Genomic DNA, 23,523 nt, shown 5'->3' on the forward strand with positions numbered 1-23,523 from the left:
CTCAAAATAGCGGAGGCAGCAACGCGCGGTGCTGCCACCGCGCTAAACTCAGTAGGCACACACACACACACACACACATATATAAAAATATATATCTATAAGCAACTTCATAAAAGGTAGTGTTGAATATTAAGACAAACTAACATCTTTAATTTTAGTAAATTATATTTATATATAACTTAAATTAATTTACTAACATTACAATATATTTGAATAATAAATTACATAACATTAAGAAACAAATAGCTGTTCCATCACCAAGAACAGATATAATTATATCATTTACTTTTACACAACGCACTGATAAATTTACAAATATACCTACAGTTGTATACAAATGTACAAAGGGGTTGAGTATTGAGATGCCATGTTGACTTAAATGGAACTGAACCAATTCCCGGATGTAAAAGTTTCAGTTACATTATCAATAGTGACTAGACTATAAAATATCTTCCAAATCTGGCCAAGGAACCGGAGGTGCAAGTCTTAGTGAAACAAGTTTGTTTTGCTGCATAAAAGCTGGAGGTTCCAATTTTTTTCTTTCCTGTAGGTTAATTGTTGGCGTTTTTATTCAATCTTGTTAAATTCTAAATCTAGATAAATATTGCTGAGTAATTGATTACCTGAGACCCTTTAGAATTTCCACTTCGAGGGGAAGGGGGTAAAAATTCCGTAACCGGAAGTGCCCAACCTTTTGTATTCAAGCACTCGTAACATAATTTTGGCTCTGATAAGCATTCCAGATGATATGTATGATTACAATTGAATACTACTAAACAATTGTTAGCGTGAGAAAGCACTCTTCTGCAAATGGGACAAATCAAAGAATGACAAGTTCGCGCTTTGCCAGCTTCTCTAAAATTAAAAAAAAAAACTGTTAATAATTTTAGTTTGGAAGCAGAAAATACTTTATGCAGTTTGATTTTTACCTCAATGAACTTTTCAATGCTTCATGCAATTCCAGACTAACTAATCTCGCGGTCGTTTGTACGAGAACTTGCTCGTATCTAGACTGAGCTAAAACGCCAGTCAAAAGCTGTCTCACATCTCCCATTGTACCACCAGTAGATAAAGGTTGCTTTAAAATATGCTCTAAAACCGTCGACAGAGCAGTCGTACCGCTAAGAGTCTCTAAAATAACTTTTAACAACTTTTCACCTAGAATTTTGCTACCTGCGAATAAATTTGAAGCATGTAAAGTATATACTCAACTTACTTTTAGCGTAATTAAAATACATACGAAGACTTACTTTTTTGAACATCATTATTAGACTGCAAACTTAATACAACGTCAACAAGTGGTATCCAGTCAAGTGTTCCTGCTGATCTCCTGCACAAGCCTGCTAGTTGTGATGTAATTCTAACGGCTTCATTTTCTGTGGATGCATTTCGGTTGCTCTGTACATAAAAACTCTTTCTTTTAAGCGAACAAGACAAAAAGGTATAGGAAAAATTTGACAAAACTTGACTAAGCTAACACTTCTTACCTCATTGGTAATCTCGGTAAGTCGACCAAGCAGAAGATCAAAGGCACCATGATAGTTACCCAATTGTTCAAGTAGTTCTGCCTCTGCATCTTTGCGGCTTGCTTCTTTAACTATTTGTAATGCACGTACCGGCTGAATACAATATGGCCCTTGAAGATGTTTTAGCACCTACGAAAAAGTGAATCAAATAAATGAAATAATATTTTTTTGTTCTAGCTTAATTTTACTTACCCTATCAGGTTCAATATCACACATGAGTTTTAGAAATCTCTCTAACGCTTGCGGTGGAAGTTCGACTTTGGCTGAAAAAGAGGTCTTATCCTCGGGCGAAGCCTCCTCTTCTTTATCGGTTGTTTCAGGATCCTTCTTATCGCTTTCTGTATAAGCATGCAGTGCCGACAGCAGAGCGTATTCGCACTGCGAGTTATTGCGCAAACTTTCAAGGATTCGAGCTATCTGGTCCGTGAGTCGCGAAATAATGATACTCGCAAAACCCGACGCATCGATGCTTACCAACTCGGAGGCATGCTTTTTCACGATATCGTCCAACTGGATGGTAGGTAGCTGTTGTATTAACGGTAAAACTTCAGAGTGACGCCGTGGGTCAGCCATCAGACACTCGCAAACAGATTCCCAGTCTCCGCGATTCGTGTGCAACAGCTCCAATACTCGCAAACTGATGAATTGATTTAGCGATATTAGAAATTGCTCCAAAAATAATATAAATTAAATATACCTAAATATAAGCTTACAAATTAGCTTTGCGAGTAAGATTTAACAGAGTTGATTCGGTAACGTTGTTGAGTTTGTTTCCGTGCAGCAATTTTAATATGGCATTCTCTCTCTTGACTTTATGCTCACTATTTATCTCAACGCATAGTATCTCAACGATCCTATGAAGTGAATTCGACTCGAGATTCACCGTGCACTCAATGACTTCGTCGACAATGAAAACCAGTACAAAGATTTTCTGCTCGTTTGTCAAATAATCCGAATTCTCAGGGCCCATCGGTGTGCTTGCTGTAACTATATTGAAAAGTATATCCACGACCCGCTGCCGCTGCCTTAGACCCATTTCCGACGTAAACTCGGGCTCCTGAAAGGCCATTGCTATCGCGTCCAGGAATCCCTTGGCGTCGAATCTCAGCAGCGTTCTAAGATACGGATACTGTCTCTCTGCGTCGCTGGCAAGACTGGAGTGTTGGGACAGCAGTGCCCTTAGAACGTCAGCCTTGACTTTGCGTGGCAATCCCTCGGGTAACTCGCTCTTGCGTGGAAACTGCCGGCCTGTGAGACAACAACTTGCATAGACGAGAAGCGCATTACCGAGGTTTATGCAGTCCCATGGCTGAGCACTATCTACGCTATCCATTAAATATTTTTGAAGCGTAGGGACTAGTTGATGGATAGGCGCTGTATAGTCTCCCAACGCTGCCGTTTGCAGATGAATTAGCGCTTCCCAGAGCCCTCGCTCGTTACATACTGTTGTTACCTGTGACACATAGTGCTCGTAATGCATTCAACAATGTGTGATTTCTTACATATACTTATTGACATGTAAACTCCGCGTTTACCTACCTGGTGAATATCTAAGCAGTCAACGTTCAGCAGGATAATAATCGCCTGCAGCGAGTCAAGCCGATCTTCCTGATTGAAAAGTGCAACGAGTTGCTGAGCAATCAGCGGTGGCAACTGAGGAGGCAAACTTTCTTCCAATAAAGGCGACTCGAGTGCTCTCAGATAAATCCCTCGTAAATTCTCTGATTCGGACACCAAATCCCAGAGTTTGCCAAAAAGAAGCTCCGTGCTTTCGAGCTGGACACAGTACTCGACGCAAGTGCCGACAATCTCAAGCTCTGCGCTGTTGCTGGCGTCCGAGGTGGTCGAGAGCTCATCCATATAGCGTACTAGAACCTGGCAAACCTTATCTTGAACTATCTGCTTTCGGCGTTGCTTCGAGCCCCGAAGACCAACTACAGCTTTGCCCTTGTCCCGGTAAAAGTCTAGGCCTAACTCCAGAGCTTCTCGATAACGTTTCTGAAAGGAAATACGTATATTTCAACTTATGAGCACTGAGGCTTAAACGATCAAGGTATTGCGGCTTTTTTATGATTATCTACAAGCACATATATTTTTTCGTATCACCTGCATTGTTAGGTGCCTCAACCTCTCAGTCCAGGTTCTTACGCAAATAGCGTGCAGGCTCTTCATGCCGAGCAACAGAAGTTGCGATCCAAATGTAATAACGGTGTTATAACAAGCCCTCTCTCCAGCTAAGGCCATCGCTTTCGACACGTTCCCACCGGTTGACAGGCCTTTAAAGTGGCTTGAGGCATATGATAGCCCGACGTTGCTAACATCCAGACTCTCGAGATTCTCCTGTGTACGTACATCCAGCAAGTGGAGCTTCTCGTGGATATCGAGCACCGCCAGCGAGCGCGAGTTCATCCAGCGCAGGCAGCTCATCGTGTAGTCTAAGATTATGCGCCTCAGGGGCGTCAGTCGTACGCGCATGCCGGCTTCACTACATACCTGAGAATTTTTGTTTATTTCTCTATATCAATCTAGTTGTTCGAATTTGGAAAAATTTCAAACAAAGTGACTTACTTGATAAAAGTGGATAATATTATCCCTACCCAAAGCTAAGACAGGGTCAATAATTCGCGTCGCGTTGACAGAGCGTATTACCACCAATTGCCAGGCGACCTGAGGAGGAGCTATGGGAGCACCATTTAACGGATGAGTCAGCACGACGCGCATTCTGGGTCGTATGCACACTACGATAACTTTGGATAAAGTCGCCATTGCAACAAGCGTGTAATTCTTTAACGGGTGAATGGCCAGTTCGTCGAGAAGTAGAGGCTCAAGACTGCAGACCTCTCCTCTGGAGCCACTGAACAAGCACTTGCTTTCACAGCCCCTTACACCCATGGTTCTGGTAAAAGTCAGTTCAAAAACTGAGCCACCACTATCACTGCAAAGAGCCAGCTTTGGAGAATCTGTAAACTGTAGAAAGATATGTAGCCTTACCTATGAATCATTTTTAATTTCAATTAGCAATACCTTGACATGCAGAACGGCAGTTCCTGGTGGGTGAACATCTGTCAGAGTTCGAAGTATTTTGCCATTGGAGCTGTCAATCATGAGAATGTATCCTTTGGCGAAGCCTGCAAGGATTCTGGTCCCATCATGATTGAAGCAGAGAGCGGATATGGAGCCTTGATGTCTTGTGTCTCTATGACACCATCTCAAAGTCTGAGCTGAATCAAATCCCAGCACAAGTCCATGACTGGTCCCTATTGCGAGCATGTTGCCACCTGCTGCAACCGCACTGGCCAGTCCAGCATTTATCTTTTCCTATAATTATTAGATGAACATAATATTGGCGACTTGTAGTAACTTGCAGTGCAATTTTATTGAGTTTATAAAGAATCATGCATAATTAGAGAGAGTTGTTTTTTTGCTGATTCAATGCAGGTAAACAAGTCAGCATTTTTAATTTATTAAGAGGCTTCTTAAAGCACATTTACTTTTGAAACTTACGCTTGCAGAAGCAATCTGAGCGCATATTCCCTTGAGAATGACATGCCTTAGGATGACCCCCGATAGAGGAGGCTGCCTGGTTTTTGGCCTACTTGGTGAGTTCAGCGACAGCAGACTCCCCACGCTGACAGTTTCACTCGTAGACAGCTTTTCCAGAGAAGCAGCAGCCCCCACATCATCGTCCGTACCCGATAACGAGCCACAGTCAGGCTCTGCCAAAATGCTCTCCAATGAAGGCAGTTTGTCTACAGCGGGGATGGCATATTCTGCATCGTCCAGCTGAAAATTGGCAAAAGTGACAATCACTAGATTATCGAGTATAGCTTTACACGCTTTCTGAAGCCAAGAAATAGACATGGAAGTACACCTCCTCAATATCCAGATTGATTAGGTCGGCGGCAGCGAGGTTCTCCTGCGAACCGCCAAAGTCCGAGTTGGAGCCGTTCTCCTCGGCCATGTTACCGAATACGCGCTTATTTGTTCGGGACAAGTTGTCGCTGTTGGGGCCGACGCAGCCACAAAGACACTAGGACAACGCACTCCTGATGGTCTCCATCGTCTCTCTCGCGGCTCGTCAGCTCCGTTTGTGCACTGCACATCATATATAGGTACTTGTACAACGAACTATCAGATTCGATTACGAGACTCGATGTGCAAGAAAGAGACAACAGGGGGGTGGACCGGCGGATGATAAACAGTATACGCATAGATAAAGACTGCCGGATTCCGTGAATTTTGGACGCTCGCCTCTCGCTAGCCAGGGCCCAGGCGTGAGGCGACTGCACGCGCCGCGTCTCATCTGCTGACTGCTCATGCGCGTACTCTTCAGGAGACAGCTGGATTATGGATAGCTCATATTGCGTTCGCGTGTAGTGGTAGTGTTTTTATCGTCGGACACGCATTAATACATGCTTAAGTATGCGACGATGAGTATCATATCATCAGAGTATGCTGGGACATCTGCGGACACTTTTTTGTGGGAGGCACATAAAAGCCTAGATTAGAATGATTTCGGATTTTTTAGGAAAGGAATGAGCGGTCCGATTAACTGAATTCACACTGTATTGGAGGGAAAAGCCTTTCGGCATAAAAACCCTTTTATTTCGTTAACAGACTACACTGAAAGCACTTACATTAAGATGAACAAGGACAATTTAAAAATTGAAACTATAGTGCGCGCGCGCACACACAATTTCGATGAGGCCGGGCAGTCTCGTGGAGACATTAGATTCGGTATAGGCAAGGATGACCACGAGACAGAGAGTCGCGAGGGAGCTCCGCATGCTCAGGACAGTCGAGGACTGACGGACTACATAGCCGCAGGAAAGACGCGGGAGAGTCCCGCTCAAGATAGCGGAGGCAGCAATACGCGGTGCTGCCATCCCGACTCTGTCGGTATACTCACAGTCACGGGCCACGGGGAACGGCCGCACCGCATGCGCCCACATATACACACACACACGCGCATAGCTTTTTTATTTTATATAGCTATATGTATAGTGTATACCCGCTACTAAACGGCCCGCGCAGAGATCACACTACAGTCTACACTCTGCAGTCTGCCGTCTGCGCGCGAGCTTCCTCCAGTCCTAGTGCAGTGCGCGTGCGATTTGAAAGAGTGTCTGCCTAGTCTTGAGTCTTGACTAGCGACAGCAGCAGAGCAGCACGGCGCCCTAAGGATGTCGTGGCTCCTGGGCAATCAGTACAAGCAGCACAGCCAGCCGCCCCCGGAGTTCCCGGGTGGCGCGGCTGGAGGAGCCGCGGGAGGTACAGGCGGTGGTGCCGGCGACCAGCCACCCTCGAAGCTGAGCAAGAGCCAAATGGAGGCCTACAGGTTCGACTCGAGTGCCCTGGAGAGGGCCGCGGCCGCCGCCAAGGAGCTTGAACGGTCGTGTAAGTTGTGTCAGGATCGCTGAGAATCACTGTCCAGGATCCGGGATTTATGTCCTCGGGGTTATGTAAGGTTACGTAAGGCTAAGCGGTTTGAGGTTAGGCCCGCCATGCGCTCCCCCGCGATTGTATTACACCTACCTATAGGTATATAGGGAGTACACATACCTGCCTATCGTTGATCAATGAAAACTACCTATGATTGAAGCTCCGCTTTTCCTCTTCTCAAAAGAAATATAAGCAGCTTTTGCGGAACTTTTGCAGTTTATGAACTGTAATAAACGTCGTTGGACTTGCAGAAAACAATCGCTAATAGATTACAATACGTTGCATCATTTTAAACCACGCGCAACATTTCTATCGATGAAATTTCCACTGCTATGAATCTATGATTATCATTTGGTTTTTGACCAGATAAAAATTACCTATACGAAAATTGGATAGTGCAATCTTTATGCAGAGTAGCTGTATTAAACTCAATTTAATTCACGTTTATTTCAAACAAATCATTGTATTTTTTTCATAGCTCATGCAAAGGATGCACTCGAGCTGTCAAAGTTGCAGGAAGCAACTAGACAAACTGAGCTACAGGCAGAGCTGAAAAAGTATGAGGCTGGAATTGAGCAAATGAAAGCTGAACAAAAACGCGTAGAAGGGGAGGAGCGCAGAAAAACAATGCAAGAGGAAACCAAACAGCATCAGATGCGCGCACAGTATCAGGATCAATTAGCCAGGAAACGCTATGACGATCAGCTAGCCCAGCAGCAAAGGATGAATGATGAGAATCTGAGAAGACAAGAGGAATCAATAGCCAAGCAAGAAGCCATGAGAAAAGCCACAATTGAGCACGAGATGGATCTAAGGCACAAAAATGAAATGAGGAAATTGGACGCTGAACTGAAGGCTAAAGCAAAGATTGACAGGGAAAATCAAGATTTGAATTTGGAGCAAATCAGGCTAAAGGCTTCGGAGCACAGAATCACAGTTATGGAGTCTATTAAGTAATATAAATATATTATTTTCAATTGCATGTTATAGACGCTGAAAATTCACTAAAAACGTTATATTTGTCTTAGAACTGCCGGTTCAGTGTTGGGTTCTGGCGCGTCAGCCCTGTTGAAAGATTGGGACAAAATTCTGGCAGCAGCCGGTGGTCTCTCACTAGTGGCCCTTGGTGTCTACACAGCAAAGGGCTCAACTGGCGTGGCAGGTCGCTACATCGAAGCACGCCTTGGAAAGCCTTCACTCGTGAGAGAAACATCGCGTTTCTCGGCTCTAGAAGCTCTGCGTCATCCAATTCAAACAGTCAAGAAACTCAAGCCCAAACAGACGGACGCTCTCCAAGGTGTCGTGCTTGCACCAAAACTTGAAGAGCGACTTCGAGATATTGCTATTGCTACAAAGAACACAAAGCACAATCGCGGAATGTACAGAAATATACTCATGCACGGTCCTCCTGGAACTGGTACGAATCACTGCTTATTTTCTCCCGCAAACGTTAAATTGGATATTTAATATTTATCATTCAATATTAAACAGGTAAAACCATGTTTGCAAAGAAATTGGCAGAGCATTCAGGTATGGACTACGCGATTCTGACAGGTGGTGACTTGGCACCTCTGGGCCGCGACGGAGTCACGGCGATCCATAAAGTCTTTGACTGGGCCTCGACCTCCAGACGGGGCCTTCTGCTTTTTATTGACGAAGCTGACGCGTTTTTGCGTAAACGTTCGAGCGAGCACATAAGCGAGGATCTGCGTGCTATGCTCAATGCTTTCCTCTACCGCACGGGCGAGCAAAGCAGTAAGTTTATGCTGGTACTCGCGTCTAACACACCTGAGCAGTTTGACTGGGCTGTAAATGATCGCCTCGACGAGATGGTTGAGTTCTCGCTGCCTGGACGCGACGAACGTGAACGTCTCATCAGATTGTACTTTGACAAGTTCGTCTTACAACCCGCTACTGAGGGCAAACGAAGACTCAAACTCGCTCAATTCGATTACGGCGCGCTCTGTAGTAAGATGGCCGATATGACCGAGGGTATGTCCGGTAGAGAGCTCGCTAAACTCGGAGTTGCTTGGCAAGCTGCCGCTTATGCCTCGGCCGACGGAGTACTCACTGAACAGATGGTCATCGAGAAGTGCGCCGAGTCTGTCAAACAACACAGGCAAAAGGTTCGGTTTTCAATTGATTCTTCCAGGTATAGCTCTTAGACTAGTTGAACAATTGCTCATTATGATTTCTTTTTGTTACCTAGGTACAATGGCAAAGTGAGCAAGAAAAGAAAGAGTCCAAGTCGATCTATGCCAGCGACAAAGATCAGTCGGCGACTCACGTTCAGAAGAAGAATGTTCCTGCCATTGAGGCATCGCCCGAACCCGTTTCTAGTTCTGTAGCTGCCAGTGCCTAAAGCTTGCGCGTCTCGATGGCGACGACGGTATTGAGAATCCAAAGTTGAAATAAATTAGAGTTTACAATCTATGGCGAAAGCAAGAAGAAACGTCATGTAAAATTATCATTACATGACTCGACAGCCATTTTTTTGAAAATAGTCGAACTTGAATTCCCAATTGCGTAGAATTTTGATTTCTATGTACTTTTGTAAGAATTCCGTTATTGCGAATTCGTTGGCATTTAAATGACTCAAAATAGTGTACATTTGTATCGAAGAAAAAACGCTAATACTAATTAGTTTTGGAAAAAATTCCAAAATTGTTATCACGCGAATTCATTCATAAATGTGTGAATATCAACACGTATATCTGATGTGTATGTATATACTGAGTTTTTATCGGTCAAAGAATCTATTTTAATAATTTTTTTTCCTAAGTTCTATATTATATTCTGTATTATATTTTACAAAATACTGTGTCATAAAAAAATACAACTATACAGGTGCATTTTGAAATAGATCTGTATTGGTAAGAACTCAGAAATAATGCGCAAATAAAAATTTCTTTGCAAAAAGTTGAATCGCGCAAGTAATTCTTAAGATCAAGTTATTGTTGTTTTCTGTTAATAAAACAATAGTGTAAAAAATTTATCCTGAAAATCATAGCCTTGTTATTACAATGTTTCATGCTTACACATAAGTACGTGGTTTTATAGTATATTTCTGTCCTTTCAGGTAATAATCTGACATCTTTTAATAAAAAATATAATTAAATACACTCTTTACCTTTTGATGTATCATTATAACAATATAGGCCCGTACAACCGGAAAGGAACTGTAATTTATGTTCAACAAGTCGCCTTATATGGTTTGAAAAAAATTAGACAATTTTCTATTATAAATGAAAATGTTTATTTTTTCTTGATTCGAAGTGGTTTCTTGTAAATATATATTTCTATTGCTTTGATTTAATGATATGTCGAAATGCCATTTTAATGTTTTTTTTCTTGTTCATATAGCAAAAATATCTAGAGCTTTAATAAATTTTGTCTTGAAAAACTTACATAATACGATTTTCTTATATGAATACTAAGAATAGCAAATACATTATATCACGAAGTTTAGCTATATATGAGGCAATAGTTTTAATGCACAGCCTTGAAAAATTCAAGCATAATGCTTTCTTTCTTCCTCAAAATTTATTGATCTGTTTGTATATGTATGTACAAAATGTGAAATGTATTTGATAATAAGAATCCCATCTAATTGAATTTATTTAGATTTCAATTTGATTATTTCGTGTTTATATTTTTTTCTTAATACAAGCAACCCGGAATCAGCAAAATGAAAACTTAACATTTGGATTACTTGTGAAAAATTTAATCCAATGAAACATGTAAACAAGTAAGCGTATAATATGCTTTATGTGATGCTACATTATTAATTTTAAAGGCACTTTAGTTTCACATTTCCCATAAAAATATGCTTTCATGTTTTCATTTCGGTAATAAATGTTAAAAATTAATAATAAAAATAATGACGACGACGATGATGATGAACTGCAGCAAACATCTCATCATAATATTGACAAATGCCATAAGAGCGATTGAGTATCGGTATTCTATTTATCTTATTTTGATGAATGCTTATTTTCAGTCTACCTTATGAAAAGCAATCATTGGTATGTTGTTGACATTTAAATGTCTCGCCTTTTTTTAGAGAAAACGCTTCTAAATTGAATGTCTAATCTCTTACTCGATGACCCCATATACTAGTTCGTCTAACACCTACAGTTGGTCGTGCTATAGCACTATATGGGAACTTGTTAATAACAACTTTGTCACACTTTGCCATGAATGTTTTGAGATATTCTTCGGACAATAAACCAAATATGTCCAAGCATTTCAAACGAGGTAGCAATGCCAGCCTAAGATGTGTTGCTGTTGGAATACTGTAACAACGGCTTAGTGATAGATGTTCTAATTCACCTAAATTCATTAAACTATGCACTGTATTAATTGTCAACATTGTACAATCACTTAGGTCCAGCTCTACAAGATTTGGACAGCACTGAACCAAGTCCTTTATATCTAAAAAATAAAGAAAAATAAATGTTTACAGACTTTTGTACCAGTAAATTGAAAAAATCCAGCCTAATACAAAGAGAAAAAAAATTAAGGCAAACTTACTATCGTCAGTCAATGTTTTTCTACAACCGGCTATATTTAATCTTTTGATGGAAAAAGGTAATGATTGGCATAGATATACCATGGATTCAGAGTCTAAGGCGCACCATGCCATATTCAAGGATGTTAATCTGGAATACAAATCAAGATTAATATTCTCCCACGAATTTAATTAGAATGTAATTAAAAAGAAAGAAAGAAAATTAGCAGGTACCTGGTTAACTTTATAATGCTTTTCACACATTTCAAGTTCATTCCTTCGCACATAGTTAAGTTAAGAATTTCTAAATCTTCATTCTTACTAATTGCTTCACAACTAGTAGTATTCAATGTGCACTTTTCTAAAGATAATTTCTTTAAATATTTACATTTCTTTAATAAATCTGCCAAGAAATCAGCAGATACAACTGCCATTGAGAGATCTAGATATTGAAGTTTACAAGTGTAATCCTCAAAAGATATATCACTATTTGAAAGAAATGCTGGGTTTGCAATTTCAGCCTGAGCTAATCGTAAAATTTGAACACCTCTTGGAAGTATATGTCCTAAAGTTCCTCCAGCTAGAACTTTACTACCAAGATCTAATCTAGTCCATAGAGCTTCATCACGAGCTATTTGACACCATCTTTTGCAAACTAACATTGAGCGAACCTATGTGAAGTAATTATTATGATATAATTATGCATGGTTGTTATGAATTATTATTCAACCATTTATTTATTTTATGTACTTATGCACTTACCAGGCACTTTTTTGGAAGCCACTTTAAAATCATAAGAATCATTTCATCTGAAAGTTTATTAAATTTATCTTCTCCTATTATAGATAGTTTTTTCTTTCGTCTGAAAAGATAGAATTGATCCATGCCTGGTTTGTCAACTGCATCATTTGAATCCTCTTTGCTGAAATTTTCCTTTGCTTCTACAAAGTTATCATTTTCAACCCTGGATGCATAGCCCGACTCATTATTTATTGCGCAAAAATTAACTGCATCCTCGTTTTCAAATGGATCCAATCTTTGTAAATTAAAAAATCAGCATGTTTGAAATAAAAAAATAGTAATATGTTGTGTGGGAAATAAAAATAGTTTACTCGCAAGTCCAATATGAAATATCTTGCTTCTAAAGTTGTTTACTTCATTTGTTTATAATAAAAATGTACATATGACGTACATACGTAAACTACTTACCTATCTATATTTTCTTTTTCAAAACTATTGCTCTTGTAAGTCTCTTGTGATTCATACATGGTACTTGCAGGTTTTAACTTGTCAAAGTTTTTGGGAGATATTGTACATTCTTGAGTTTTTAATGTTTGCAAACTCTCTCGACTAGCCTCTCCATCCGCAAGCATTCCAACACCCATGTCTTCAAGAATTTCTGGCTCTACTAGACTAGTGTCACCAGAATATGACCATTTTTCATTCTCCTTTTCCGTTGTACTGTTATGATTGTTATTACAACCATCATCCAATCGCATTCTTTTACTGCAAACATATATTAGATGCAATTATTCACTCTTACATTACAATACAAATTTTAAATCATTTTAGATCTGTATGCGCAAAAGCTTATAGTATGCACACATACATACGTATATAAATAAATAAATATAAGGAATAAAAAACAGAAAGCATAACAATTGATAAAAGTATCATAATTTCAGAAAGAATAAAACAGTGCAGACATGCAACAAGTGGCAATGTTGTTAAATGAATAAGAAATACATTTCTTCTGATTCGCCTAGTAAACAAAACACAAATAAATATACATGCTTATAGACATAGGGTATGCATAATATCTGCAGTTCTGGGTGAACAAATTCCATCCTATAGGATTCATCTTTGCACTCGTTCGTGAGATAAAACCACACCGTTTAAGCATAGCGACAAAAAAACAACAGAAGCAGTTTGATAGAAAAATTATTGAGACAACGGAAAACCACGCCATCGTGAGCGGGAAAGCCGCATAAAGAAAGAAGTCATTGCTTACCTGTTGTACCAGCATGTTTCCGCCATCGTAGATTCGATTCCTGCACGGCGTCTACCAAAAACGCCAAAGTAACTTCTAATTAAGGTGTTCTTTCTTTCAGCAATTAATTAGGCATCGAATGATTTGTCTAGTCTCGTTACACTACCCACCTGCAATGCTCTGGGTGATGTGGACGCGCGTCTTTCACTCACTCTCTCTCTCTCTCTCTCTCTCTCTCCCTTGCAATATACAACAGTAGTGTATAGCTTCGAATGCGCGCTACAAGGCTAACATAACCTCAATCAACTTCCGACCGGCGGGCGCGCGTTCGGCAGGCAGACTACCACTGGACTAGCCTAACCCGGACGGACACAAGTACATCGCGCGCCTAATTTTCTCTCAGAAAATTCATTCCTTTGATTCGTATGTTATGCATGTGGTGGCGCTTCTCTACGCTAGTTATACAGGCAGACGAAGTGGTTTCAGTTCTTGACTCTTCTCCAATTGCGATGACTTAATGAGAGTATAAACAGTGGCATTTGCCGAGCGTATAAACCGATTTTCAAGTAATGACTGCATAGGCTGCTATTTTTTCGGACGGTGTTAAGAGGAAGAGATCAGAGTCTAAGGATTCTGGGAAATCGAAAGGGATGTAAAGGCTTTGATAGAAAACAAGTTAAAAATTATTTTTTAAAAATAACGAATTGCAATACCCATACGTTGAGAAATATTTGGTGGCCCTGAAAAGGACTGATTAGCAAAAACCAATTCAGTCTAACCGCCAAATCCGTAAATCGTCCGTCCCTGTCGTTTCAAGGCGTAAACGACATCCATTGCAGTAACTGTCTTGCGCTTAGCGTGCTCGGTATAGGTCACGGCATCACGGACGACCTTCAGAACGCCAAGTCTCTTCATAGAGAAGTCCAGGGATGCGTTTGACTCCACCATGTCGGGCCAGACGACGAATGGCAGGCTTTGATATTGTCTCGAAGAACTTTGCGAAGACCTTTGCCACCTTTGCCACGTCCAGTCATCATTATGAACAATCCAAGTAAGGCTACGAGGTACGATACGCTCAGTGGTTGAACGCTGAATGAATTCTGGACTCGAAAACGCTCTTTTATCCACAAGATTTCTTCTCCCCCTTCGCGAGCTGAGAAAATGTTTCCCCCACTACTTCTCTCGAACTATTCGCATGTTTCCAACCGCCCCCCACCATTGAAATTTAAACCAATGACGCCGGACCCTGCTCTCACTGAAAACGTATAAAACAAGCGACAGGCGGTGAAAAGAAACATTCGTACGTCGAACGTGGAACGGTTAACATCTCTGAATCTTTTGCCATGGCTCGTACTAAGCAGACGGCTCGCAAGTCCACTGGTGGCAAGGCGCCCAGAAAGCAACTCGCTACGAAAGCGGCTCGTAAGAGTGCACCGGCTACAGGAGGTGTCAAGAAGCCTCATCGTTTCCGACCCGGCACCGTCGCTCTTCGTGAAATTCGTCGCTACCAGAAGAGTACAGAACTTCTCTTGCGCAAAATGCCGTTTCAGCGACTCGTCCGCGAGATAGCCCAGGACTTCAAAACGGATCTGCGTTTTCAGAGTTCATCCGTGATGGCTCTTCAGGAAGCCTGCGAAGCCTATCTCGTTGGCCTCTTCGAAGATACTAATCTTTGCGCCATCCACTCTAAGCGTGTAACCATCATGCCCAAAGACATGCAGCTGGCTCGGCGTATACGAGGAGAGCGAGCTTAGATAGAATCCTATCCATTCCCGAAAAATGATCGGCCCTTTTCAGGGCCATCACATATTTGTGACGTTGAACACTAATTTGCTTATTAACGATTCATTTTTTCTAACGTCTGCCATCATTAACAACTTCATGGCATAAACTAATTCTTACATATACACAAAACATACATTCCTTAGTCAGCTGATTTTATACATTTGTAAAACACTACAACCAAATTGATGCTCCAATGTATTTTATTCCAATTATGTTGTTCTATTACTTATTCATCACCTCATTTAATCTACATGAATGCGTCGAAACCAATTGTTAAACCAGAAGTTTCAACAAAGCACTGCATTGATGGCGGTCATTGTCGTATATACATCTTTTTTGTACAAATCATGGCATTTTATTATTTCAAGCTTAGAAGGCAAAAGAAAAGAAAATTGACTTGGAACTAAAATTAATAAAATTTATTCAGAAACTGAAGAATTACTATTGTAAGGCTGCGGACGAAGATTGAATATTCGTTCATACGTTCATAAGATTTGGTGGCCCTAAAAAGGGCCGATTGTTTTCAATGGAATGTAATCTACTTAGAGCTGGTGTATTTAGTTACTGCTTTGGTACCCTCGCTCACAGCATGTTTAGCGATTTCGCCAGGAAGTAGCAGACGAACAGCGGTTTGAATTTCCCGAGACGTGATGGTAGACTTGTTGTTGCATGAAATCAGACGAGAAGCTTCAGTAGCGATGCGCTCGAAGATATCGTTAACGAAGCTGTTCATGATGATCATCGATTTCGAGGATATTCCTGTATCAGGATGAACTTGCTTCAGCACCTTATGGATGAAAAAACCAAAGCTCTCTCTCTTCCTTTTTACTTTGCTCTTTTTCTTCTCAACTGGAACGGCACTTGGAGTCGGAGTAGCGATCTTCTCTGCTTTCGACTTGGGAGGCTTCTTTGAAGAAGCTTTAGGAGCCATGTTACGAATGAAAGTAAATTTGAGCTGCTGTAGGGGTGCCGATTTATTAGCAGTGAACAACTTTTTCAACTGCCCGAATTTTTTTGCTTATGTCACTTTAGCGAAGCGGCGCCGAACCAATTACAAATCGTTCGTCCCCACTCCTAATGAGTTTCGAGGGCGTCGCTAGACAGAACAACTTGTGGTAGGGAGAGTATGCGATTCCTCATTGGTTCGGTGTAGCTTCGTAAAATCATAGAAGCAGCAAAAAAAGCCATTAGAAAAAAATGTCCATACAAACGTCTATATAATAAGTTGTCGCTGGTATTTTGTATCGCATCAAGTGATGTCGTCCCGAGGCAAAGGTTCTGACAAGGCTAAGCGCAAGCCGAAGTCGCGCTCCAACAGAGCAGGTCTTCAGTTTCCTGTTGGCCGAATCCATCGATTGCTGCGCAAAGGTCGTTACGCTAATCAGATCGGCGCTGGCGCATCAGTTTATCTCGCGGCCGTCATGGAGTACTTGGCCGCTGAAATCTTGGAGTTGGCTGGCAATGCAGCTCGCGACAATAAGAAGACCCGCATTATCCCCCGTCATCTTCAGTTGGCCACGCGCACCGACGAGGAACTGAACGAGCTGCTTAGTGGAGTCACCATAGCTCAGGCTGGTGTTTTACCGAACATCCAATCTGTCCTTTTGCCTAAAAGGACCAGTCACAAAACCGACAAATCCGAGTCCAACAATTAAATTAACCCTTCCCTTGACGTAAACAATCGGCCCTTTTCAGGGCCACCAACTGTTCATAAACGTATTTGCGAACTAATTTATAATTTTGGTAAAATATAAATATGGCTGATGAATATATTTAAATTTTATATTTCGCGGGCTACGTGTTGTAGTACACTTATTCACCGCGTGTAGCGCAGTTATCGCGGATCGGCTCGGACGACTTATAATGCAGTCTCGTGTTGTTGTGCGTCAAAAGTGCTATAGTGATACTTAGTTTATACGAGGTTAACGTATACAGCTAGCTCCGAATCATGGCTGACGACGAATTTGAAGCTGACGAGTAAGTAAATAATTTTAACTGCATCATATTGTTTTTATAAGCGACTCTATACTACATACAAGTATTTTCATCGCCTTCTCATCGTAATCGAAATTTTCTCATATTTTGATGGTAAATACATGAAAAATCATCCTAAAATTTATCTAACCTCAAACTATTGTGTATGCGAGTTTTTTTCAATTCATATTAGTTAATTGATTTTGTTCATCTCATGCTATATAGACAGAATAATCATTTGTTCTGTCTGATTTAATTTTGTTATAAAAATTATTGCATAAATAATTCGCCACTGCTGCATCTGTACTTTTACAATGCTGTTATCACACGATATTTTGAAATTTCATTTTCTTAATACAAAGATTTGTTTATCAGTGTCGCAGATGAATTTGATGATGTCGAAGATGATGATAATATTGAGTTAGAGCAACAAGAAGATGATGGAGAAAATTTTGAACTAGTAGCAGCTGGTGAAGCTTCTGGTGGTGTTCAGAAAAGTAAAAGGATAACCACAGGCTACATGACAAAGTGAGTTTTACAGCTATAAATACATTTTTTTTTATTCGATCATATCATATTTTCTACTGTAATCATGAATATTTTCCTCTAGGTATGAAAGAGCACGAATATTAGGAACCAGGGCTTTACAAATATCTATGTGTGCTCCGGTCATGGTAGAACTAGAAGGTGAAACAGATCCTTTGCAAATTGCCATGAAAGAGTTAAAACAACGCAAGATTCCTATAATTATTCGACGCTTTTTACCAGACCACAGTTACGAGGACTGGGGCATAGATGAATTAATTATAATAGATCATTAAACTTTTTTTATTACGGCAATAGAAAATATTTTTTTATGTATAAGTTTGTTATTATTATTTGCAAGTATTTCAATAAAAATCATCTGTAAATGTAAAAAAAGTTTTATTTAAAGCTGACCATGACAAATAATTAAAATTTAAAAATATAAAGATGAAAATGGTTTTTTTAAAGTAAATTATTTGATCGGAACATTCCTTAGAGTATCTGCTGTGAGATTTTCGTTAGATGGTGTCAAGAGTGGATTACCACCCCAACACGCTATTCCGCTGCCGTTAATTACGAGATCCACCTGGACAAAGAATAAATCGTTTTTTTACGTCACATAATCTTTACGCAATAAAAATGGCTGGCTTATATATGCAACGTACCGCTAATTTGTCCCAGACTTTTTTCTTTGGATTTAAAACTTCATCTGGAGTCCCACTTTCATATCCTTCAACAATGACTCTGTCACCAGGCTTGCTACTTGCTGGAGGCCTTATTGGTTCAACTGCTCTCGTCGGTTCATCGCTATAATACACAATATTTTTACAATGTAAAAAATGCCTGCCATATGTTTTTATAATTTTACACTAACACTTACACAGAAGCACATAAAACCATGCCGTGTGATGCCACACCTCTAAGATTAGCAGCCTTCAGATTTGCTAAAACTACAACCATTCTGTCTTTCATCTCTTCTATTGGTACAAAATTGACCAGTCCACTAACTATGGTTCGTGGTCCGGATGGCTCTGCCAAATCAATTTTTTCTATGTACAAACTATCAGCATCTGGATGTCTTTGCACATCAACTATCTTTCCTACTCTAATGTCCAATCTTGATGGAACAACTTCATCAGCCACAGGTTCTATAGAATATTAAATATTTAGATATATTATTGCTTATTATATGAATTGAAACAATAGCAGAGAGTATTTATTATTACTTTGTTTTTGTGGAGGAGGGTAAGCCTTTACACTCAAAGATTTCAATTTTGCATCATTTGTAAACTCCTTCCTTATTGGTTCCAGTAACTTATTGACATATATTTCAACAGCATTCTTCAAATCTCCAGGATGAATTTCTTGTTTGGCAAATGCAGCTTCAAGTTCTTCATAGTTTTCAAAAATAGCATCACCACCTTAAGTACAAAAAAGTTACATAGTAATACGCCCATGCATATATATATTAGTCTCTGATTTTAAAAGAAACGCACCAAACTCAGCTGCCCTAGGTACCAGGTATTTCTCTCCTTCTTTCATTAGTGGGAAAAGAACCGATTTGGAGAATGACAATAGTCCATTGTCTGTAATGTTTCCTGGTTCACAAAAAGCTTTCTTTAGCTTCTTCTTAACCGAAGCAGCATTGTCCAAAAGATCAATCTTTGAGTCTTCTTCAGAAGAAGACATTTTAGCTCCAGCCAATCCTGGGACTAAAATAAATTTATATATTGTACCATTTCTAGCATAATTTTTATCGATTATGCAATTTGAAATATAAACTTACTCATGGGATTCATCAAATGAATCCTCTTTTCATATCCCAAAGCTGGCAAATACTTTTCAGCAAAGGTAAAAATTTTTCTTTGATCGACTCCTCCGAATTGAGCATCAACCTTCAAATATTCTTCGTCTAATGCTTGCAGGCCAGGGTACAACAATCCAGATAACAGCGGATTCGCTACTTGCTTCACCACTTCAGCTCCAGCTTTTTTAGCATCGTGTTCTGTTACAACAGAGCTTAATCTGTACATGTCCAAAGTATATTCTCTGAAAAAGAATACAATATTTAGAATCAATAATGCAATGCGTCTAATAAAAATTTTATAGCAGAATCGCAATTCATTCTTTACTTGGACAATTGATAATCTGATCCTTTGATAAACTTCAACTTCTCCAGAGGAACATCAATGGATCTTAACATTGCTTTAATTACAGCTTCATAATACTGTGTTCTCAGTTCTAATAACTCCCAAGGAGCCTTCATATTATCAAGATAAGCATGAAGATCTGCAAAGAGAATTGTGACTTCTACACCAGCTCTCAGGAAGTCGGCGATTTTTGACATAGGAGTGAAGTAGCCAATGTGAGGTTTCCCTGTGGTAGCAGTACCCCAGTAAACCTTTAAATCTCGCTGCTTCAGGATTGTTTTGAGTTTTTCATCGCCAAGCCACTCTCCCAGGTTTCTGGTAATGAGTTTATACTTTTCTTCCCAGGTCAGCTCGCCCATTGTTTCTTTATTGCTACAAATAGCAGAATGACAATAGTTCTTGTTACACCAAAGTTGATGGTTTGGATCAAAAAGTGGTTTGATAAATTTCATTAGTTTAAATGATTTGTTAAATGAACGGAGGCTACGCATCGAAGTTTATATTGGCAAATCAAGTTATTAATAATTATTGCTAAGAATGCTTACAATAGTTATAATATATATGCACTATTCTTTACGCATGCGTGCGAAAGCCACGTGCATAATTAAGACAATGCAAAGATTGCACGAAATTGGAATATAACCAAATGTTATAGAAAAATGTATAACCTACAAGTAATCGCTATTTCTTCTAGATTTATAGAAAAAAGGGCATTTAATTTTCGTGAATTTTCAAATGCATATCTGGAAATAAAAAAACCTGATGTAATTTAGTAACAATATATCGTTAAAAGTACGAACAAAACTTTCGATTAGAATTTTAAAACTAGACAAACACAGCAAACCTGGAAAAACCTTTCTACACCGATTAGATTTCTTGAGAATTCACTATACTCCAATCTAACTTATTACCGGTGTAAATATTACGAAATATCAACAATTATCAAAATGACTTACCTGTAACTTGCCAGATGTCGAGGGAGCAGAAGCAAAAGACCGTGATCCCTGAATAGGTATGTTCCAGCACATGGACCTAGAATATATAATATATATTAAGAGAGAGGTATAGTTGGTACTGTTGGTAGCTCTGTCCAACAGCGCGGTTCGTTTAGATTACCCACTGAAGTTTAATTAGTTTTGAGTTTGGACACGGTTGAGGTACCCAAACGCAAGTATAGCGTGTATTCATAGTTAAGATTGATAACGTTGTATCTATTTATGTATAAATATGTCTCTGTTAGACTATTTGCATATATGTACGACATGCAGTGTGTGCGTTTTGATATAGACTTACGCAATCGCGCATGCGCCACTGGTCTGATCTCATCAAGCCAAACAATTATATCCAAATCAATCCGATGGCAGATAACGCGATATTTATAACCTAACCGATAGAACAAATCTTACTTTTGTTATTTTTTTACTGTTTTATTAACCAAGTCGATTATGTTGATTATTACGCTTTTCCGATGTTTTAAGTGATCATTTCAAAGAAATAAGAATTCACCGAAGAGAAGAAAAAATGTCCGTGAAAGCGTAATATACTGTTTGTTTTATATTTATTTTTATCTATTATATATCTATACATCATTATAATAATGACATCGTCATTGTTGCACATTTCATTGATGTAGCATTTGATTAAACAAAAATGACGTGGTAAGTTTAACTCTCTGACCAACATTCATTGTACGCACTTTGCTGATATTCTAAGAGTTTAATACCTTAATTCTGTAATTATTCAAGGAATCCATTACGAAAACAATACGTAACTCAAAGGCCTGCTCCAGCTCAACCTTGTCTCACTGTGGCTGAGGATCGCGAACTAGACATTACGGTTCAAAGAATCATACAGTGGATATTAATTTTTATATTTCTCACACTTACATTTTTTATTACCTATTATTCTGTAATAATTGTTGATCTTTGTAGTGTCGAAAATACAGTCAGAAGGATGATCAAAGAGATGAAAAAATATTTGACTACAATAGAACACTTGGACTCAGTTGATCAACGTTTAACTACTAATTTGAGTTCATGTAGTTTAGTTCATATTAATGATGAATTTAGAAAAATAGTTGAAGACTACCATTCTGTGACGACTCAGGTAATTAAACAATTATTATACCTTAATGTTGTCACCAGAACTGTTTACAAACATTTGAATTTTTTGCAATTACAAAGATAGAAAAAACTGCTCAAGACACAGTTGCACTCTGTAACAAAACATTTATAGAACCTTTGAAGAAGCTGAAAGAGGAGTTTGCATACATCAGAGATGCTTTGGCTAAAAGAGAAGAGCTTGTAAACAATTGGAAGATTTCTTACGGGATTTTGAAAAAGTACCAAGAAAAGAGAGATAAAACAGCTAGTCATCATGTAAAATTAGAGAGAGAAAGAAGAGCAGAAGAAATAGCTTCCAAAGAGTTAAAAATTTACCACGGAAAACTGCTTGCAGAACTACCTATGTTTCTTGAGAAACGACTAGAGTATTTGAACCCTACAGTTCAGGCACTTATAGCTATTCAGTTGGACTATTACGGTAATTCGACCAAGATGTTTACACAGTTGATGCCTGTATCTAATGCTTCAGAATCACCTTCTAGTGCTACGATTTCAGAAGAAGAGCATCAACAAACAATCAATAGACATTTCAATCAAATAAGAAATCTTACTATAATAAAAAACGATTAGACTCATAATTTAAAAACTCAATCATACATGAATTTAAATTTGAGAAAGCTATTTATTATAAAATATATACAGAATTTATTTATTATGTTAAATTTAATAAGGTCTCATATGTAATATTTTTATATAACTGAAGACTCAAACTGAATTATACTCTAATTTGTTCTCGTTATTATTAATCCTCATGAACATGAGATTTGTTTTTAATGCCTCAATAAAATATTGGGGCCTATTATATGCTAATTAAACGTTTACAATGAAAGTGTAAGTTTATATGGACAACCGAATTCATTTGATATCATGCTGAGCTTGCAAAACCGACGATTTAAAGTGTAAAAACACTAGATTATGATATTCGAATGCGTATAAAGGCATTTTCGCATTTTATATTATACACATATATATATATATATTATATTATAGCACCGATCAGGGCTGATGCAATAAGGAGCGCGCGCCTCTAAATGCGATCTAAATCCAATGCTATAAAGGAATTTTATGAAAACAGTGCGCAAAGCTACCAATAAACCTTATGTTGCATGATCGTGCGTTGCAAGGATGACGTGCATCATCAACTTTCGAATAAAATGCAAGTAACACCTACCATTCTGACTATTGGGCTGATGAAATTTATGAGTAACTGGTCAAACATCGTAGATATAACATTCATGGTATGATGAGTCGAGGTGAATTATACACGCGTAAGCATGCACAAAAATATAATAAATCGAAATTGCAATTAATTTTTCAAATTTTCAAGTTGCGAATAAACATGCGTATACGCAATAGGTACTCGAGTACACTTCGCATGGGCGCGTGAAACAGCTGAAAGACGGTTAAAAATTTCATCACCCAATGCCGGGGAATTATCGAGAGATTCGATTATGTTTCTACCTGCATGCATCTTAAAAAGTATCCGAACAAAGGCCGG

At 39.1% G+C, this 23,523-nt stretch overlaps 9 protein-coding genes across 17 annotated transcripts; 5 read left to right on the forward strand and 4 right to left on the reverse strand.

Annotated features, from left to right (window-relative positions):
• Positions 1-147: 147 nt before the first annotated feature.
• On the reverse strand, positions 148-6,372 carry LOC100121255 (vacuolar protein sorting-associated protein 8 homolog). Its single transcript, XM_016986809.3, has 13 exons — positions 5,398-6,372; positions 5,031-5,309; positions 4,551-4,844; positions 4,095-4,493; positions 3,633-4,019; positions 3,066-3,524; positions 2,240-2,979; positions 1,719-2,163; positions 1,488-1,655; positions 1,251-1,398; positions 930-1,173; positions 624-855; positions 148-544 (listed from the first exon to the last, which is right to left on the reverse strand). The coding sequence occupies exons 1-13, from the start codon at positions 5,485-5,487 to the stop codon at positions 440-442; spliced, it is 3,990 nt and encodes a 1,329-aa protein (XP_016842298.1). The 5' UTR covers positions 5,488-6,372; the 3' UTR covers positions 148-439.
• Positions 6,373-6,547: 175 nt separating this feature from the next.
• On the forward strand, positions 6,548-10,090 carry LOC100121271 (ATPase family AAA domain-containing protein 3A homolog). Its single transcript, XM_001604826.6, has 5 exons — positions 6,548-6,923; positions 7,447-7,921; positions 7,997-8,385; positions 8,460-9,094; positions 9,178-10,090. Exons 1-5 carry the CDS (start codon positions 6,710-6,712, stop codon positions 9,328-9,330), a joined length of 1,866 nt encoding a protein of 621 aa, XP_001604876.1. The 5' UTR covers positions 6,548-6,709; the 3' UTR covers positions 9,331-10,090.
• On the reverse strand, positions 9,728-14,557 carry LOC100121294 (S-phase kinase-associated protein 2). Of its 2 annotated transcripts, XM_008219909.4 has the most exons (8): positions 14,188-14,557; positions 13,639-14,101; positions 13,490-13,540; positions 12,688-12,984; positions 12,241-12,514; positions 11,713-12,149; positions 11,502-11,629; positions 9,728-11,402 (listed from the first exon to the last, which is right to left on the reverse strand). In XM_008219909.4, the coding sequence occupies exons 3-8, from the start codon at positions 13,513-13,515 to the stop codon at positions 11,056-11,058; spliced, it is 1,509 nt and encodes a 502-aa protein (XP_008218131.1). In that variant the 5' UTR covers positions 13,516-13,540; positions 13,639-14,101; positions 14,188-14,557; the 3' UTR covers positions 9,728-11,055. The 2 variants fall into 2 exon arrangements, with proteins under 2 accessions (XP_008218131.1, XP_016842301.1); XM_016986812.3 differs by lacking the exon at positions 14,188-14,557 and having other exon boundaries at positions 13,490-13,564; positions 13,639-13,979.
• A 135-nt stretch (positions 14,558-14,692) lies between these two features.
• Positions 14,693-15,598, forward strand: LOC100119399 (histone H3.1-like). Its single transcript, XM_008219908.4, has one exon. The coding sequence runs from the start codon at positions 14,812-14,814 to the stop codon at positions 15,220-15,222; it is 411 nt and encodes a 136-aa protein (XP_008218130.1). The 5' UTR covers positions 14,693-14,811; the 3' UTR covers positions 15,223-15,598.
• A 59-nt stretch (positions 15,599-15,657) lies between these two features.
• On the reverse strand, positions 15,658-16,590 carry LOC116417700 (late histone H2B.L4-like). The gene is made up of 2 exons (XM_031932224.2): positions 16,461-16,590; positions 15,658-16,211 (listed from the first exon to the last, which is right to left on the reverse strand). Exon 2 carries the CDS (start codon positions 16,182-16,184, stop codon positions 15,792-15,794), a length of 393 nt encoding a protein of 130 aa, XP_031788084.1. The 5' UTR covers positions 16,185-16,211; positions 16,461-16,590; the 3' UTR covers positions 15,658-15,791.
• Positions 16,482-17,955, forward strand: LOC100121333 (histone H2A-beta, sperm-like). Its single transcript, XM_032600187.1, has 3 exons — positions 16,482-17,230; positions 17,603-17,755; positions 17,838-17,955. The coding sequence occupies exon 1, from the start codon at positions 16,510-16,512 to the stop codon at positions 16,906-16,908; it is 399 nt and encodes a 132-aa protein (XP_032456078.1). The 5' UTR covers positions 16,482-16,509; the 3' UTR covers positions 16,909-17,230; positions 17,603-17,755; positions 17,838-17,955.
• LOC100121350 (DNA-directed RNA polymerases I, II, and III subunit RPABC2) lies at positions 16,611-18,148 on the forward strand. The gene is made up of 3 exons (XM_001604910.6): positions 16,611-17,230; positions 17,603-17,755; positions 17,838-18,148. Exons 1-3 carry the CDS (start codon positions 17,202-17,204, stop codon positions 18,046-18,048), a joined length of 393 nt encoding a protein of 130 aa, XP_001604960.1. The 5' UTR covers positions 16,611-17,201; the 3' UTR covers positions 18,049-18,148.
• On the reverse strand, positions 18,135-23,511 carry LOC100119473 (tyrosine--tRNA ligase, cytoplasmic). 5 transcript variants are annotated; one of them, XM_031932195.1, is made up of 10 exons: positions 23,487-23,511; positions 20,859-20,934; positions 20,571-20,645; positions 19,885-20,274; positions 19,539-19,801; positions 19,249-19,464; positions 18,979-19,173; positions 18,633-18,900; positions 18,418-18,559; positions 18,135-18,338 (listed from the first exon to the last, which is right to left on the reverse strand). In XM_031932195.1, the coding sequence occupies exons 1-10, from the start codon at positions 23,494-23,496 to the stop codon at positions 18,225-18,227; spliced, it is 1,749 nt and encodes a 582-aa protein (XP_031788055.1). In that variant the 5' UTR covers positions 23,497-23,511; the 3' UTR covers positions 18,135-18,224. The 5 variants fall into 5 exon arrangements, with proteins under 5 accessions (XP_031788055.1, XP_032456059.1, XP_032456060.1 ...); XM_032600168.1 differs by lacking the exon at positions 20,571-20,645; XM_032600169.1 differs by lacking the exons at positions 20,571-20,645; positions 23,487-23,511 and adding an exon at positions 23,197-23,393.
• On the forward strand, positions 21,040-22,860 carry LOC100121370 (bridging integrator 3 homolog). Of its 4 annotated transcripts, none has more exons than XM_008219912.4 (5): positions 21,215-21,425; positions 21,536-21,560; positions 21,648-21,755; positions 21,834-22,008; positions 22,086-22,860. In XM_008219912.4, the coding sequence occupies exons 2-5, from the start codon at positions 21,553-21,555 to the stop codon at positions 22,593-22,595; spliced, it is 801 nt and encodes a 266-aa protein (XP_008218134.1). In that variant the 5' UTR covers positions 21,215-21,425; positions 21,536-21,552; the 3' UTR covers positions 22,596-22,860. The 4 variants fall into 4 exon arrangements, with proteins under 4 accessions (XP_032456073.1, XP_008218134.1, XP_031788074.1 ...); XM_031932214.1 differs by having other exon boundaries at positions 21,238-21,447; XM_008219913.3 differs by having other exon boundaries at positions 21,238-21,437.
• Positions 23,512-23,523: the final 12 nt, after the last annotated feature.

The sequence above is a fragment of the Nasonia vitripennis genome, chromosome 5 (genome assembly GCF_009193385.2).
Source record: "Nasonia vitripennis strain AsymCx chromosome 5, Nvit_psr_1.1, whole genome shotgun sequence".
NCBI classification, from domain to species: Eukaryota; Metazoa; Arthropoda; class Insecta; order Hymenoptera; family Pteromalidae; genus Nasonia; species Nasonia vitripennis.